Source organism: Antechinus flavipes, chromosome 2 (genome assembly GCF_016432865.1).
Source record: "Antechinus flavipes isolate AdamAnt ecotype Samford, QLD, Australia chromosome 2, AdamAnt_v2, whole genome shotgun sequence".
Taxonomy (NCBI): Eukaryota; Metazoa; Chordata; class Mammalia; order Dasyuromorphia; family Dasyuridae; genus Antechinus; species Antechinus flavipes.
Genome location: NC_067399.1, coordinates 483,819,432 through 483,837,396, shown reverse-complemented (window position 1 = coordinate 483,837,396; position 17,965 = coordinate 483,819,432). Strand labels below are relative to the sequence as shown.

Sequence of the window (17,965 nt, the reverse complement as noted above, 5' to 3'; positions counted from 1 at the left end):
TTTGACCATTTATAAATTGAGAAATCATCCTTCTATAAATTTGATTCGGTTTTCTAAATATTTGAGAAATAAGGTCTCTATCAGAAAAATGCTATAAAATTTTTTTTTCATAGTAATGATTACTGTGTAATTCCCTTCCTCCTATTTTCCCCATTTATCACACTCTCTTTTTTTACCCTGTGCATTCCCCCAAGTGTTTTTCTTCTGTCTTTTTTAACTCCTTCAATCTGCCCTCCCTTCTCTTTATCTCCTCTTTTTTTTCTTTCCTTTATGGCAAGATAGATTTCTACATTCAACTGAGTATGTGTGTTCTCTCTTTGAGCCAATTCCAGTGAGAGTAAGGTTCATGTGTTCTTCGCTCATCTTCCTCTCCACTGTAAAATCTCTTTCAGAACTCTTATGTTAGATTATTTACCCTATTCTACTTCTTCCTTTCCCCTTCTCCCAGTGATTTCTTCTTTCTCATCTCTTAACTTTTATTTTTTTTAGATAATCATCCCATCATATTCAGCTCACCTTTTTAGAAGTTACAAGTACCATTTTCTCATGTAGGAATATAATCAATTTAATCTTGAAGCCTTTATAATAATTTCTTTTTCTTATTTACCTTTTTATGCTTTTGAATCTTGTATTTAAAAGTCATATTTTCTATTCAGCTTTGGTCTTTTCATTAGGAATGCTTGAAAACTCTTTATAGCTTTGAATATCCAGTTTTTCCACTGAAGAATTATATCCAGTTTTGCTGAATAGATGTAAACTCTTTTGTCCTTTGGAATTTCATATTCCAAAACCTTCTGATCCTTTAATGTAGAAACTGCTAAATCTTATGTTATCCTGACTGTTGGCCTACTATATTTGAGTTGTTTCTTTTTTGGCTGTTTGCAATATTTTCTCCCTGATTCTGGAATTTGGCTATAACGTTCCTGGGAGTTGTTTTGTTTCTCTTTCAGGAATTGATCTATGAATTCTTTCAATTTTTACTTTACCCTCTGGTTCTAGAATATCAGGGCAGTTTTCCTTGAGACTTTCTTGAAAAATGATGTCTAAGCTCTTTTTCTTGATCATGGTTTTCAGGTAGTTCAATAATTCTTAAATTATAAATCAGTTGTTTTTCCAATGAGATGTTTCAAATTTTTTTTTAACTTTTTCAATCTTTTGATTTTGTTTTAGTTTCTTGATGTCTCGTAGAGTCATATTACCAAGAGAGATCATTGTACACTGCAACAAGAAGATTATGTGATGATCAACTCTGATAGATGTCCTGATCCTGTTGCCAGCAAAGGGACCACTGTAATCTCCATCTCATTAGTTGTCCAACCCCTCTTTTAGGGATTGAGAGGTTAGGGAACTGCCACTTCCTCCATTGATTCAGTCTTCCCCAGGATCTGCTCCTTACTTTCTGGGACTTGGTCTGCACGGGTCTGGTCTGTCCTCCACTCTAAACTTAATGCCACAGACCTTTTCTGATGACCTTCTAAGTTGTCTTGAGCTGAAAATTGTTTTACTCCATCCTTCTGTGGGTTCTATTTCTCTAGAACTTGTTTGGGGACATTATTTCATAATGTTGGGTGGGGTTTAGTTAAAAGCTCAGTTGAGTCCCTGCCTTTCTTGGTTCCCATCAATTCTAATGTCTCCTCTCAGAAATTACCTCTAATTAATGATCATACTAATTTAAGTAGATTGTTTCCCCTTTTACAATAGGAGCTTCTTGAGGGGAGGAATTGTTTTTGTTTTGTTTTATTTTGCTTTTTTGTAACCCTAGCAACTAATTTAGTATAGGCTATAATAAACACTTTATAAATGCTTGTTGAATGATTAAAAAGTGAAGAGAGATTATCAATTAACAGGCTTCTTAGAGTTATTACCTGACTTTGGGCTTGAGTAGAAGCTCCTTGAAGGATAAGACTCTTAATTTTAGCTTGACACTTAATAGTCATACTTATGCTTGTTTGATAAGAGAAATATTTCAGGCAGTTGACTTCTAGAAATGTACATCTGGTTCTAACCTTCTGAATTCCAAACCTGTACCTCCAACCTTCTAGAATGTTCAGCAATTCAAATTCAATATGAACAAAACAGAATCAGCTTTCTCTACTAAACACTGCCCTCCCCCCTCCCACCCCCACCCCTTTTTTTGGCACCATCTTTTATCAGCTAGTCCTATAACCTTGGAGTTCTGTTTGTGTATCGTAGTAAAGGAAAAGAAAAAGTCCATCATTTACTGTTTCCTATTGATTCTGTCTCCACTTGTCACCTCTGTACTATTTAAACAACCTAATTGGTTTTCCTGCTTTGTTATCCATCTTTTCTCCAATCTGGCCTTCATAAAGCAAGATCAAGTGGGATTTTAGAGGTAATTCCAAAAAGTTGATGAAACAGAAGAATTGTTTGCTGAATATAAGATGGAAATATTTCTTAGTACCACCACTAGAACAATGATTTGCACAACATGGGATTGATATTTAAAATATCAGTATGATTAAGAAGAATTTAGAGTCAGAAAGGAATTTCCTCTTCCATCTGTCCCTTCTTCCAAGAGAGGCATCTCATATACTATTTATGTTTTTTAAAGAAAAAAATAAAAAGAAGAAAAAATCATCAAAACTGATCTATCTATCTATGTATTTTTAAAACTTACCATGTAATAATATATTCATTATTCCAGGTACCTATGAATTCTGTGTCTCTTTACAGAGTAGTTGAGAGAGAGAGATCTTATGATATTTTTGGGACCAATACTGTTCTTTGAAATTTTGTACTTTTTCTCTCCGTTTAATGTTTTTTTTTTTTTCCTTTCCATTTACATTGTTATTATATACATAGACATTTTTTCCTTGGCTCTGTTTACCTCCCTTTGTATTAATTCATGTAAGTCTGTGCTTCTCTGTAGTCATCAGATTTGTCACTTCTTAGAGCACAGTAACATTCCATTACATTGGGTAAGGAAGAGAGGAAAAGAGCAAGCATTTATGTACCAGGCACGATACTATACTAAGTGCATTACATGTATTGTTTTTATTTGATCCTCACAATAGTTCTGTAAGCTAAGTGCTGTTATGTTCTCTTAACAATTGAGGAAACAAGTTAACAGAAGTTAAGTAATATGCCTTGAGTAATATAGCTAGTGTATGTCTGATGCCAAATTTGAACTCAATCCACCTTGATTCCAGACTTAATACTCTATGCATTGTACCATCTGCCTGTATGTACCACAGTTATGGTTAGCCTTTCTATTTTATCATTGACCTACTTAAGGAATATCTGGCTCTAGCTTAAAAGTACATCAATATTTTCACCACTTTGTTTTCATAATTACAAATGCTTTCCAAAATGGTTATACTAATTTCATCATTCCATTGGTGGTACATTAACGTAGCCATTTTTCTGCAACCCTGCCAGTGTTGTCATCCTGCTTTTTGCCAACTTTGACCATTTGCTGAGTGTGAGGTAAATCCTTCAGGTTGTTTTGATTTGCATTTCTCTTATTAATAGTTTGGAGCTTCCTTTCATATAGTTAGTATTTTACAGTTTTTAAGAATTGTTTGTTCATCTCCTTTGGCCATTGTCTATTAGGAGATGGCTATTGGTCTAATATATTTCTGTAAGTTATTGACATAAATTGGATACCAAATTCTTATCTAAGAAACCTAATTTTTCCCCCTATTTGACTACTTCTAGATGCATTGATTTTGGTTGGCAGAAGCTTTTCAATCTCATGTAATCAAAAGTACCTGTTTTATTTTTTTAAATTGTCTTTATTCTTTGGTTAAGAATTCTTATTCTTTCTTAAGAAGTTTTATACCCAGTTCACTGTCTTCCTCTTACCTTAATCCCTATTCCTTCTAGCTTTCTAATCTTCCCCCAACCTCTGATCCATTCCTTACCCTGAAAACAGCAACACATCAGGATGACATTCACACTCATTATCTTTCTTTTTTTTTTTTTTTTTTTTTTACAGAAAATGGGATTTTTTTTATTATAGCTTTTTGTTTACAAGATATATGCATGGGTAATTTTTCAGCATTGACAACTGCAAAACCGTTTGTTCCAACTTTTCCCCTCCTTTTCCCCACCCCTTTCCCCAGATGGCAAATTGAGCAATACATGTTAAATATGTTAGAATATAAGTTAAATACAATATATGTATACATGTCCATACAGTTAGAAAGTGGGAATTTTTAAGGAAATAAAAGCTCCATTATGCTAATACCTTATAGAGGATAGAGAAATAATGAAATTCAAAAATTAATACATATTGTTATATAGTGATGGATAGTAACACTTTCAGTGAAAATAAAATATTTCAAATAAAATAATTGGATATTTTCTTGATTCCTTTGTATTTATATTAATCAAAGTACTCGTTATCTTTCTATCAATTAAAGTGTTCTACTACTCCCATGACTGAAATTCCTTTATTGAACTGTGGTTTGTCAGTCTCTCTCTCTCCTTCTGCTTCACTCTTTCCAAACATACTCTTCTTCTTCATCATGGTCTCCTATTCTTCCATCCGTTATTATTTTCTTCTAAATGTTTTACTCTAAATATAAACACCAGAATAAGCCCATTTTCATAGACATGGCAGAACTCAAAAAATGATTTTTTATAAAAATGTGACTCTCCATGCCACTTGGTTTTTTTTATGTGTATGATAAATTCTATATATTACTTTTCAATTTCCCTGCTTGTTTGTATTCTCTTCTGAATTATCTTCTGTACCTTTAATAAAAATGTTATAATGGCCTTTTCTTTTGGATGACTGGAATGAGAAGAGCCAGCACCATTGCTAATGCCCCTTCCTCTGATGCCTCTTCCATCAAAAACCAAGAAAAAAGAATAGAAAATTTTTTGTAACGAGTAAATCTTCAAGCAAAAAGAATTCACATAGTGGCCAAATTCAAAAATGTATCCCTTTCTGTATCTTGTATTCATTGCTTCTCAGTCAAGAAGTAGGTAATATGCCTCAACATAGGTTTTCTGGAGATAAGATTTATCATTGCTTTGATCAGGGTTCCCAAGTTTTTCACATTCATTTTACATTTATTGCTATCTTCATATAAATTGTTCTCTTGGCTTTGCTTACTGTGTCATTTCACTAGGATTCTTTTAAGTTGTTTATGAATGATACTAACAAAGTTGACTTCAATTTCTCAAGCTACTTGTATTAAGTAGCTAAAATATGAATTTAATTTTTGGAAATTTCCTCCTTTTTAAGGACTTACTTCATAAAATCCTACTTCTGTTTGACCTAGTTTGCCTTACTCTACCATTATTGAATTTATATCTTTATGAATCTTTGTATCCTAGTGATTTTTTTTTTTTTTTTTTTTTTTTTTTTGGTACTTGATACCAATGAAATTAACTATGTAAAAATCTTTTTGTTAGCGAGAGCTCTGATACTAATTGAAAATAAAGGAAAATGCAGAAATCAGGTATTATGATCAACAATCCAGTACTATGGATGTATACTCACTTGGTCTTTAAGAATTATTTGTCAAATTTAGATTTTATTGCTGTCAGTTTAATCAAATCATCTTCTCCAAAATCAAAAATGTCCTCCTGATTTTCAAAGCCAAAATTTCTTTCTTGGTCCTCCTCACTGTTGTAGTACTTGACTCTGATTACTCTTCATTGATCCTCAAATGAGTAAGTGGCTATAAAGTGCTTTATAAATACTAACATGCTGAATAAACGCCAGCTATTCTGTCTACTTCCTTGGTTTCCTTGAAAATAACTTTTCTCTAATCATTCCTTGTCTCCTCCCCCTTGATGCAGTGGTTTCCAAGCTTAATATAGCAATACTTTTCTTTCTAACAAATGTCCTTGCATCTTCCCCTACTATTCTATAAACTTTTCAGATAATTTTTCTTAGCTTGTATTTTATCCAAATAAAATGAAGAATTATTTTATGGTACATGAATATCTTAAAATATAATTAAACTAGCATAAAAATATTGTTAAAATCTTTTACAGTTTTCACATTAATGTGATAAGTAGGCTGTTTTTTGGCACAAGATATCTTAAAACATTGTGCTGTTGGTATTGCTATTTGTAATTTGTTTTCAGTCACTAATCAGAATTGATGTTTTGCCATTGTAAAAGCTGCAGTTGAAAATCTCTATATAAATGAGACTTTATGAATATTAGTTAAGTTTGCATTGCTTTGTTTATTAAATAAAGAAACCACTTAAGTCATTTATAGTGAAAGATTCAGGTACAATTGCTTGTTTCAGTATATTGTCACAAGGCAAGTCTATTAACTATTCTTGTTCAGAAAAAAAAAAAGATTAAAAATTGTCCATGGCAAATGATTCTTTCATTCATTTACGAATTTCTTCTTTAGAATGATCTAGTGATGAATAAACAGATCTATATCAATTGCAGAGCAGGTATTTCTGAAAGTGGGGGAAATGCCAAAAATATCTTGAAAATTTATTAGTAATTGACTTTTGTAAATATAGTCACTTTATCTTTCTGTATCAGAGTATGGATTGAATGACTTTGAATTAATTTATTTAAAGGATTCTGTTTTTCAGTTATATTTACAAAATACATGTTACAGGAGATCATTTTGTTATAAAATAAATTTACTTCATCTTGATTATCACAAAAATATCAAGAATGTAGATTTAGAGTTGGAAGAGACTTTGTAGTTAATCTAGTCTAAATCAATCAACCATATGTGTCTTTATCAAACATTTTATTATGCTTTATCCAGTGGTCAGGATAAAATTGATCTTCAGCAAATTTTGTTCATCTCTCTAATGTATCTTGAGCACAGACACATTAAGTGCACTGTTTTTTGCTCTATTTTTGCAAATTCTTTATTGAATAGGATTTTCTAGATAAATACCCTGTACAAAAAGAGCAGTTGGCTGGCATTCTTTGCTGTCCTGAAGTCTTGAATAATAGAAGTACACTGCTATTCAGGTAGTGAGCTGGTCTACATGGCTGCTAAAATCCTCCAACTCTTATTTTCCTTTTTGGGTCTTTTACTTTTTCTCCATTCCATTTCTTCTTCTTCTTCTTTTTTTTTTTTCTTTTTTGATAAGTAATAGGGGTTAAATGATTTGCCCAGGGTCACATAGCTAGTAAGTGTTAAATGTCTGAGGCCACATTTAAATTCAGGCTCTCCTGACTCCAGGGCTGGTGTTCTATCCACTGTCTTCTAGCTGCTCTTCTTCTTCAACTTCTTTAAATTCTCCCAGATTCATTCTCTTGTGCTTCATAATGCTAGAGTCCTCCAAATTACTTTCGCAGTATCTTCTCCTTCTGTTCAAGTCTTTCTCTTATCCTGATTTTGGCATATCAATCTTCTTAGGAAGATAGAAACAGAATATAACCCTGCAGAATTGTAGCTCTTAAACTAGAGATAAAATAAATGAACCGAGTAGTAACTACAATTCTGCCTAGGCTGACTAATTTTTTAGCTGTAAGTGCCTTTGATTTGATGAGAGTAATAGGGTTCTCTTGATTTAGGACAGAGGTTCTTAAAGATCTCAAGTTGAACTTTTAAAAAATGTTTTTAATGTTTTTATTTCAATATAATTGATTTCCTTTGTAATTCTCTCTGGGGTTTTTTTTTTTTATACATTTAAAATCATTACTCTGAAAAGGGGTCCATATATTTCTCGAGACTATCAAAATGTATCAATGACACACAAAAAGTTAAGGATCTCTGTTCTAGAACTTGATTTTTATCTTGGACTTAGCTGTGGGTTTCTTTCCTTTTGGAATGGATTTTCTTAATTTCTTACTCCAGTTTTTTTTTATCACCAAATCCTTCCATCCATGGACTTCAGACCATCCTACAAAGACCTTGTAGCTAGCTCCCTAAAGGTCTTTATGGTAGTAGGCCATTTTGGGAAATTTTTTTTTTTTTTTTTACCCCTGGGTCCTCTGCTGAAAGGAAATTCTTTATTTGGCCTCAAAAGATGTTCTCCTTGAGCTTGACAAGTCTTTCTATACATTGCTTTTATCTGGCTTCATCATCTTGCAAGTTTGGGCTAATTTTTGCTCATTCCTCTCTGGAATGAACTTGTGATGTTTAGTTGAATGTAGGTTTTTATATCTTATTTTAAGTAGACATCTGAGTCTAAGCCTGATTGAATGGATCCTTAGCAAACCCTACCCTTCCTGTTCAAATCCTGCACCTGCTATTGGTTCTTTTAAATTTTCATTTCCAGACTGAGAAACTTGGCTTAACTTTTTGCAGAGCTGAATTGATGAATGCATCCAGGAATGTTTTGTTGTTTTTTTTTTTTTTTTTTTCCCCTTTTTGGAATATTGACATTCATAGTTCTTTTTGTTTTCTCAGTTTTTCTTATGACTATCACTTAGATGGTTTTATTTTCCCCCATTTAGTAATTTCCTAAAATACTACGATTACAACAGAATTACCTTAAATATGTAGTAAAAGTTAGCAATTTCCACAAGTGAGCCATTTTCCTCTATTCTACATGTATACTTCCAATGGCAAGAAACTCTTAGAAACATGAGATAGCTTATTTTATTTTTGTATACCACCAACAATTTTTTTGGCTGTGTTGAGCTGAAGATTGTTTCCTTCATGTAATTATTAACGCTATTGTCTCAACCTATTAATCCATTCTCCTTTCTACATGACAGTCCCTCCACATATTTAAAGTCTTAACAGGTTGCCTTCCAGATCTTCCTGTTCAGTCTTTCAGGGTCATCCTTATTTGGTCACTGGACCCAAGTGCCCTGGAAAAGCCTCCCTCTTGTCTCTTGTAAATTCAGTTCATTTGTATGTCATGATGAGGTGTTTAAAGTTCAGCACCAAATGATGAGATGTAGTAGAACAATTAACAAATGTTAGAATTCAGTCATGCGACAAATTCACAATGGCCATTCTCTTTGACAAAAGGTAGATTTATTTATGAGAAAAAGTTACAGACGAAAAGATACAATAGACATCAGGAAAAGTAAATAAGAAATAGATTTGGGAGAATAATAGGGTTACCAAGGAAAGGAGTTTGGAAGAATACATTAAAGGAATAATGTCATGAAGTGATAGTACTCTATTTCTGTCAGACTAAATCCATAGAGGAATATAGCATCCTAAAAGAGTTAGTTAGCTATAAGAAAGAAAAAATAAACCTAAGCATGATAGGGGTATGAGAGGAAAAACACCACAAGGAATGGGGATGTTAAGGAGAAAGACACCATGAGGCAGAATGCCATGGCAAGGATTCAGCAAAGGTAGTATGAGTTAAAGGCAGATTTATGGGGAAATTTAACCTCAGGAGGTTTGATATAACTTATATTTCAAAGACTGAATTACCTTCACAGAAGGTTGGACTATAAGACTGAACTAATCTCTATTAGTGCCTTTCCCTGCTCGATTCAGGGAATAATCTTTATCAGTACCTCAGGCTTTCTATGTCATGTCCACCTGCTTACTCAGGATCTTATCCATGACAAGCATCTTCTTGTTGTCATGATCCTCTTCTAGAATAAAGGACAAACAGCAGTCTCTGTGAATAGAGCTAACCTTCTCCTTCCTTCTCTTTCTTCCTTCTTTTCTCCCTCCTCTCCTTCCTCCTTCTGTTCCCTTCCTCTCTCTTCCCTTCTCTCCTGTCTCCTTCCTTCTTTCCTTTTTCCTATCCCTCTGTTCACATCAGGTATCATTAGCCTTACCTGCAGATTATCTTCAGTAATTACTGAAACCTCCCAAGATGTCTAGGAGTTAACCAGCTAGTTTTTTCTTATTTTTTAAATTTATTTTTATTATGAAGACTTTTTATTTATAAAACATTATGCATGGGTAATTTTTCCAATATTGACCCTTGCATAACCTTTTGTTCCATTTTCCTCTCCTTCCCCCCCCCCCCCCCACCTCTTCCCCTAGCTCGCAGGTAGTCTAGTTCATGTTAAATACATTGAAATACATGTTAGATCCAATATATGTCTACATATTTATACAATTATCTTGTTGCACAAGAAAAATCAGATCAAGAAGGAAGAAAAAGAAAAACTGAGAAAGTAAAAGGCAAGCAAATGATAACAGAGAGTAAGAATGCTATGTTGTGTTCCACTCTATTCCCATAGTCTTCTCTCTGGGTGTAGATGGCTGTCTTCATCACTGAACAATTTTATCTGGTTTGAATCATCTCATTGTTGAAGAGAGCCACATCCATCAGATTGATCGCAATATATAGTCTTCTTATTGTTATGTATAATGATCTCCTGGTTCTGCTCATTTCACTTAGCATCAGTTCGTGTAGTTTTCTTTCTTAAGGACCATTTCTTAAATTCAGATTATTCTGACTCTCATTAATTGGCCAACCTATGGCCTGACAAAACCCCAGTTGTTCATTATTTGGGCTTTGATGCGGAGATCATGTAAAGAACAATTGTTTCTATTTTGGCCAGAAACTCTGAAGGGCATTCCCTTCCCACATTGATTTTTTTTCCCTATCTAGATGAAACGAGTCATTTGTTCTTACATATAGACTTAATCATTTAATCATTGCTTCTGTCAAAATGAGACTTGCTAAAGACATTAACTTTAAAAGGCTATAGTGTCCCCCTGTTGTTGTCATTTCCAGTTGGCCGGATTTTTGTCTTGCCACAGGGCCCACTTAGCTCTGAAGAAAAAAGTGAAGCTGGTTACTTTACATAATCTTCCCTCACCTAAATCTAATTCACTTGAATGACATGGCATCACCCCTCTCATGTCCTGGTCTTCTTTGAGAATGAAGGACAAACAACAGTTCAGTTTCTGTGCCCTTGTTTTCTTCCAATTTGATAATTATTTTTCTTTAGATTAATAATAAACCATATTTTAACTATTTTTTAATGAATTACTCTTTCACTGAAGAATAATCAGAAGGCTAAGAACAGTAAAGCAAAGCAAAAATTTAGTTTTATACTGTAAGGTATAATTTGATTTTATATCTTGTCTCTTATTTTTCCCTGTATTTAAGCTATCATAATTGTGTATGACCAGTAGTAGTGGAGCATAGATACTTTTTTTGGCAAATTATTTCTCAAATAGAAATCTTTTTTAAAATTTTTGTTTACTCTGATCTTAAGTACACAAGAGCATTTCCATATTTATAGCAAAACACAAAAAGATGATTGTATGAAACTAAAATTCCTTAAGTATATAATACATTCTACATGCTACTCTCAAAATTTCCTGCTTATCTGTGCTTCCTTCTGTTCATTAAAAAAAAAAAAAAATCTCTCCTTCCTTGTCTGTCTCTTTTTCTCTCTGTCAAGAGTCAAGGAGACTTACTATTTCTTCAAGGGGACTTATTATGATTAAGCATAGTCAATTGAAACAAATCCACACAGATGCCATGTCCAAAAATATATGTCTATCACCTCTCTGTCAGGAAGTGAATAAAATGCTTCTTCATTTATCCTCTGAGGTCATGGTTGATTAACTCTAAACTTTTATCAGAATTCTTGATTTTTTCATAGTGGTTTTTTTTTTCCTTTACTTTCTTGTTGGCCATGTTCTAGTTCTGATTACTTTCTAAGAACCCTCTGAAATTTTCTTTTATAATTTCTTAGACTACAACAATATTCCATTCCATTTATATTATTACATGTTCAGCCATTTTCTAATTGACAGATACCCTCCCTTTTTCCTTTTTGTTTCCCCTTCAGGTTCAAGAAACTTGTTTTACTTGAGGCTGTTCTTTCAAGGTATTATCTTATTTATGAAGCTCCCCCATTCCCACATGTTTCTTTGTTTGTTGTATTTCTACATTATTTATCTATTTGTCTTTATCTCACCTTTATAATTTTCTCTGATACCTACTCCCTTCAACCCCACTTTCATGTTTGCAAAATTCTTTTCTCCCACATCCCAGTTATTAGAAATAGCAAATTCAACCTCCTTCTTGCTCCATTCTATACTTATGTGTTCTTCCTTTTACCCTGCCTTTTCTCTCTCCTCTTGTGACTGTTAAAAGAAAACCAGTCCACTCTAAGATCCTCTACTTTTCTTATTTACCTCCCTCATTACCTTTTGAAGTCTTTAAGGTTTTAAAGGGACATTTGTTTCTTCTCTCCCATTAAAATGTTAGTATAACATAATTATATATAGCTCCTTCTAAGTCTTCAAATAAATTTACCTTTCTCGATATCTTTGGATACTTCTGCTTACATTTTAGGTGCTTGAAAAAATCCTTTATCACACTAAAAGTATTTTTTTTAACTTGTAGGATAAATTATTCTTGGCTGTAAATATATATTTGCCAAGTAGAAGCTACTATCCCATTTGGGTTTTTTTTTTGTTTGTTTGTTCTGGATACTTGCAGTATTTTTTCTTTGTGTGAACTCTTAGTTTTAGGTATGAAATTCCTTGAGATTTTCCTTTGATCTTTCAGAGTATAATCTGTGTTTTGTTTTTTAATTCGTTTTTTCCCTCTCTTCCCCCTCCCTCCCATTTTTGATTGCCTTCTAGTCCTAATAGATCTTGGCAGTATTGTTTACAACTTAAAATATTGTATCAGTCTTCTGTTTGTATGTATATATAATATATAATGTATTTCAGCAATTTAGAGGATTCTTAAATTATCTCTCAACCTGTTTTCTAGTTCAGTTGTTTTTTATTTCAGATATATTACATTCTCTCTATCTCTCTTTTTTTTTTTTCAAATTTTGTTATAACATTTCTTGGTATCTAATGGAATAATTTGATTTCTCTTTGGTATAGTTTTATTTTCAGGAAATGCATTATTTGGCTAAGTTTTCCTTCATTCTCTTCTAACCCATTTTATCTCTACTACTTTTCTCTAGAACTTTAATTTTATATCTTCTAGAGTTTCATGTAGTCCTTGTGGAAAGTCATTGCTTAGAGTACTGCTTATTTTTGGAGGGAGTAGGAGAAGGAATCTCTAGATCTGCAATAATATACTGTAATTTTTTCATACTGGTTGATAACTTCTTTGGTTTATTCTTCACTCTACCTTTTTATTTCCTGAACTGAGACTTTGTGCCAACATCAGACTTTGTTCCTGCTATACTTTTTTAGTTGGGTTGTTCAGTTCTGCTTGGTTTGGGTCACCTGGTTTCTTTTGCTGACCTCGATTTCCCAGGGTTAGAAATTCTGATCTTTGAAATTCAGAGGGCTGACTATTTAGGGCCCTCTGAGGCATGTCAGAACAGATTGAGGGAACTGGACAGCTCCTAGACATTTGGATTAACCCAAACTGAGCACTATTGTCAACCCTTCTGAGATTTTTCTCATAGGAGCCCTTTTCCCCATTGTCATCTCTCACACAGAGCTCTTTAGGCCATATACCTTTTTGGCCTCTCTGTTAGTACTAGTAGACTGTGTTTTTGTTTGCCTATTCCTTTCCTATTGTCTATGGGTTCCTGGCTGATTTACTGTGCAGCCCAGGGATATAAGTTATTTATTAGATTTCTTAATCATTATTCAATCTGATGTTAATTTCAAATTTTCAGTGGAATTTGAAAGGAGTTTGAGAAGTGGGTGATCTGCTTCCATTCAAAAAGCCATCTTGGATGAAAACAAGAAACATTTTAAAGTTTTAATTTAAAAATGTAATTTTTCCTATTCCTTAGATGAAAATATTTTTTTAATTCTTTCCAAATTGACTTGTTATTTGTAATTACATTTTATTTTACTGCATGCTACAAGGGGATTTTAAACTGCAACTTTTTTTTTAATCATTACAGGAATTCATCAAGGGAATCTGTGAACCTGAATTAGAAGAGAGAGAATGTTATCCAAAGGACATGCACTGTATTTTTGTTGGGGCACAGAATCTGTTTCTTAAGAGCTTGATTCAGGATACATGTGCTGATATGTCCATTCTGGACATTGGTGTGCTTAATATCAGAGGTGGTGCCGAGGCTGTTGTTATGGCCAGAAGTCACATACAGCAATTTGTGAAGCTCTTTGAAAACAATGAGAGTCTACCAAGTACTCAGAATGAATCAGAAGTGAAAAGGCAATTTAAACAATTTGTTGAATCACATGCAGATAAATATACAATGGACTTGTTGATTTTACCTAGTTCATTGAAGAAAGAACTCCTAAATCTTACCCATGGTGAAGATCCATATGAATTAGATTATGATGATAATGATATTATTGATCTTACAGATCGGAAAAAAGAATTTACACACAATGGCATCCAAGAGCTGGGCTTGTCCAATGATGAGCAAGTTTTTCAGGAGGATGAAAGAAAGCAAGCAGGGACCCCTGTTTCTGAGCTTACAAAACAGATGGACACAGTTTTTTCTGGTTCCACAGAGGTTCTTTTTGTTCCTGTAAATGGTGTAAGTCCACCTGAAGAATCTGTTTCCAAAGAGAGGATATGTCACAAAAGAAGGTCTTCTGATACTGAAGAACGACACACGAAGAAGCAGTTTTCCTTAGAAAATGTTGAGGGGGGTGAATCTCCATCTGCTACTGAGAAATTGACTGCAGGCACAATGATTAACCTGCTTTCTGATTCCTGTACAATCTCTGAAGATTTAGGCATTGATGTAAAAGACACTACTGAGGAAATGGAATATAACATCCTAGTAAACTTTTTTAAAACTATGGGATATTCCCAGGAAACTGTAGAAAAAGTTATTAAGGAGCAGGGACCATCTACAGAACCCTTAGTACTTTTAGAAGAAATTGAAAAGGAAAATAAAAAGTTCCAGGAAGAAAAAGATGTCTTCCCTAGGCACACTTCGATTTTGTGCCTGGAGGTCACTGAAGCCAAAAGCAAGGGTATTTGCAATAGTCAAAATGAATTTAAAATGAATTTTTCTCCAAAGAAAACAAAGGATCACATGCAGCAAAGCATAATAGAACAATCTCAGTCACCTCTCAGAATAGAAGAAAAACCAGGTACCTCAAACTGCAAAATGAAAACTGCCATTTCAGTTTCAACAGAACAGAGAGCAGAAAATTGGAATTCTACTCAGAGCCATGTTCCCCACATAGATGTAGAAATAGATGGCTCTTCACCTTCTGTTTCCCCTTTAAAGAAGCTCTTAAATGACAAGGGAATACTTACAGATTTGGATTTTGTTGCCAGAGGAGCTCCGAGTCACCAGCCAAGAATACCAGTTATTCCTGAAAATGTTTTGTTTCCAAAAACTGGGATCACAGTTCCAAAGAATAATGTTAATCTTATATGTGAAAGCCAGCTAGGATGTTGCAGCCCTTCCCAAATCAAGCCAAATTGCCCACCCCTCCCTCCGATGCCTTTTTTTCCACCCCAGCTTCTCCCTTCAATTTCTAGCATTAAGTTGGCAGCACCATCCAGTCGTTGTATTGATTCCTCAGTTACTGGGGTTCAAAGATTCCGGGATACTCTAAAAACACCATACAGGCTGGAATTAAAAAATGAACCAGGGAGATCAGATTTAAGGCACATTGTTATAGATGGAAGCAATGTTGCAATTGCGTAAGTATAGTTAATTTTTATTAACTGTACCACAAATTTTAAAGTGTTTGAATTAATCTAAATAATATACTTTGCCTTATTTGGACCATACTTGAATAACTAGATAGATTTCTTTTTGTTTATTTGTTTGTTTTTTAGCTGAGGCAATTGGGGTTAAGTAACTTGCCCAGGTTAAGTGACTTCCTACAGCCAGGAAGTGTTAAGTGTCTGAGATCAGATTTGAATCAGGTCTTCCTGTTCAGGGCTGGTGCTCTATTCACTGCGCCACCTATCTGCCCCAGTAGATAGATTTCTAAAGCCTTGGAATATCAAAAGTATACTGGCTTGATATGCTTCAGTGATACATTTATATACAATTTATATACAATCTGACTTCATTAGTTCAAGCTTTGTTTCTGACTTTTCTTATTTAGCAGAATTTTTCTTACTGGTAAAATTTGTAAAGAATTGTAATTGGCCTCTTTTGGAAAGAACTATTAAAATAGATATCAAGGATGATTCAACTCATGTTCTTCAAACCACACATCTAGAAAGCCAGAAGATGTCTACTGATTTTTAACTGCATTGAAATAACTTCTTTTAGAGTGGGCCTCTGTGTTTGTCAGATGTAAGTTCTAGTAATTTCCTTTACAGTTAAAAAATTAAAAATTAAGTAGGACAGTCTTTAAATATGAATTTTCCATCATTGAAAAGATAAAGCTTTTCCTTTGTCATTGTTGACAGTTTTTTTTATTTTCTGGTCAGTGACTTTTAAAAGAAATATATTTTTTTTCATAATCAACTGATGAGAAAACAGATTTCATGTAAAGTTTTGGATGTCCAAGGGCTTTAGTTGATTGAATGAACTTGTGCCATTTCTTATATATTAAATGACACAGAAAAGAATAGCTTGGTCTTTGCCTGAGGATATGGAAGTTCTCTAATGAGTTCCTGTTTTCCAGGGAAGTAATCTCCTCCTCTGCTGTTCTCTTCCCAAGTGTTTTGTACACTTTTCATGTTTAATTTGGTGTGGTGTAACTTGGGCTCTTGAAGTTTTGAGGTAAAGAACCAAAATTTTATTTCATTTGCTGCCCGGTAGGTGCTTTCCATAGATCAGTTGTATTAGTGGCAGTGGTTGTTTTCACCTCTTTCCCCCAGCACTTTAGTTTTTTCCTCTTAACAAATGAGGGGTTGGATTAGATAATATTTTAGGTTTCTTCTAGCTCAGATATTCTCTCAGTAAATATAGTTCAGTCTCTTCATTTTACTGAGAAGGAAACTACATGTCCAGAAGCTTTTTACCTATCCTGGATTATGTCAGAAGGGTCAGAGAAACCCAGTTCTCTTCATTCCCATCTACTCTTATTGCCACTACAACACCACACAATCTTCAGCTTTCTTAAAAAAAGTTCTCTTTTCATTTTTGACCAATAGACTAGCAAGTTATACAAAGAAGTAGGCAAAAAGGACTTTTCTTAGGAAAAGTCTTCCCAATCCTCACTTGAATATACAATTCAGATGCATATCTTTTCCTGTCCATTTGTCAAAAACTTATATAAATGCTTCCATTTTTTTTGCATGGTAATGGATTGGCATAGTTTAGAAATACAGTAACTTAGAAACAGAAGCTTTTCACAGCCATTATCAGAAAAGTAAGCTGTTTTAAGACAGGACTTCTTAAACTTTTCCCACTCATAATCCCTTTTTGGCCCAATAAATTTTTGTGACCCCAAACATGTAGGATGTGTAAAATAGGTATACAAATCAAATATATTAGTGAAATTTTGCAACTCCCCACATTCAGTTATGTGATCTCATATGGGGTCACTACTAACAGTTAAGAAGCTTTGTTTTAAGAGAAAACAAGAATAGCTATTTTATCTAACAACCAAACGAGCTAATTAGGTAGTTTAATATGTGGTGCATTATTGATTTTATAAATTCTCATTAATTTTTTTTAATTGGGATGATTTCTATTAATCATTTTGCACTTCTGATTCTTTTTGATGCATAATTTGAGGATGAGAATGACTTGAGCAAAGGCATCATATCTGGTATTTAAGACTGGCTCTGTTATTTCCAGGTTTGTAATTCTCTTTTGTAAACCATTTTTAGATTACTTCATCCTTCTACTTGCTTCCTTCCTTTTTAAAGTTTCCTGTACATTTTGTAGTACTTAAAATATTCTTATTTTTAAATTTTTGTTGTCAATTAAAACCCTAGAAGGTGCTAGTATTAATCTAAAGTGTACCACATCTCTTTAAAAAATCTGTTTCCCTTAATGTAATATTTAAACTTTTACATTTTATAGAAATTTAGGTATTTATAATGACTGAACCTTTTGTTTTGGGTTTTGCTGTTTGGGGCAACATTGACTCACCTCACTTTTTAAAAAAATAACCATGGCTATTGTGGTCACATTGTACCAAGAAGCACTTGCAACAGATTTTAAATCTATGAACTGATTAACTATTTGTTGACTGATAATTTGTCATCATTAGAAGTTTTATGTTCATTTTGAATTATTAATATCTAGTGAATTCTCCTTTGACAATTGTTTTGATTTTTAGAGG

At 33.5% G+C, this 17,965-nt stretch overlaps 1 protein-coding gene across 1 annotated transcript in view; it reads left to right on the top strand.

The window, feature by feature from the left end:
• Window positions 1-17,965, top strand: part of N4BP1 (NEDD4 binding protein 1) — a 55,020-nt gene that overhangs the window by 17,147 nt on the left and 19,908 nt on the right. Inside the window, 1 exon segment of the mRNA XM_051979806.1 lies at window positions 13,681-15,413. Coding sequence (XP_051835766.1) covers window positions 13,681-15,413 — 1,733 coding nt within the window.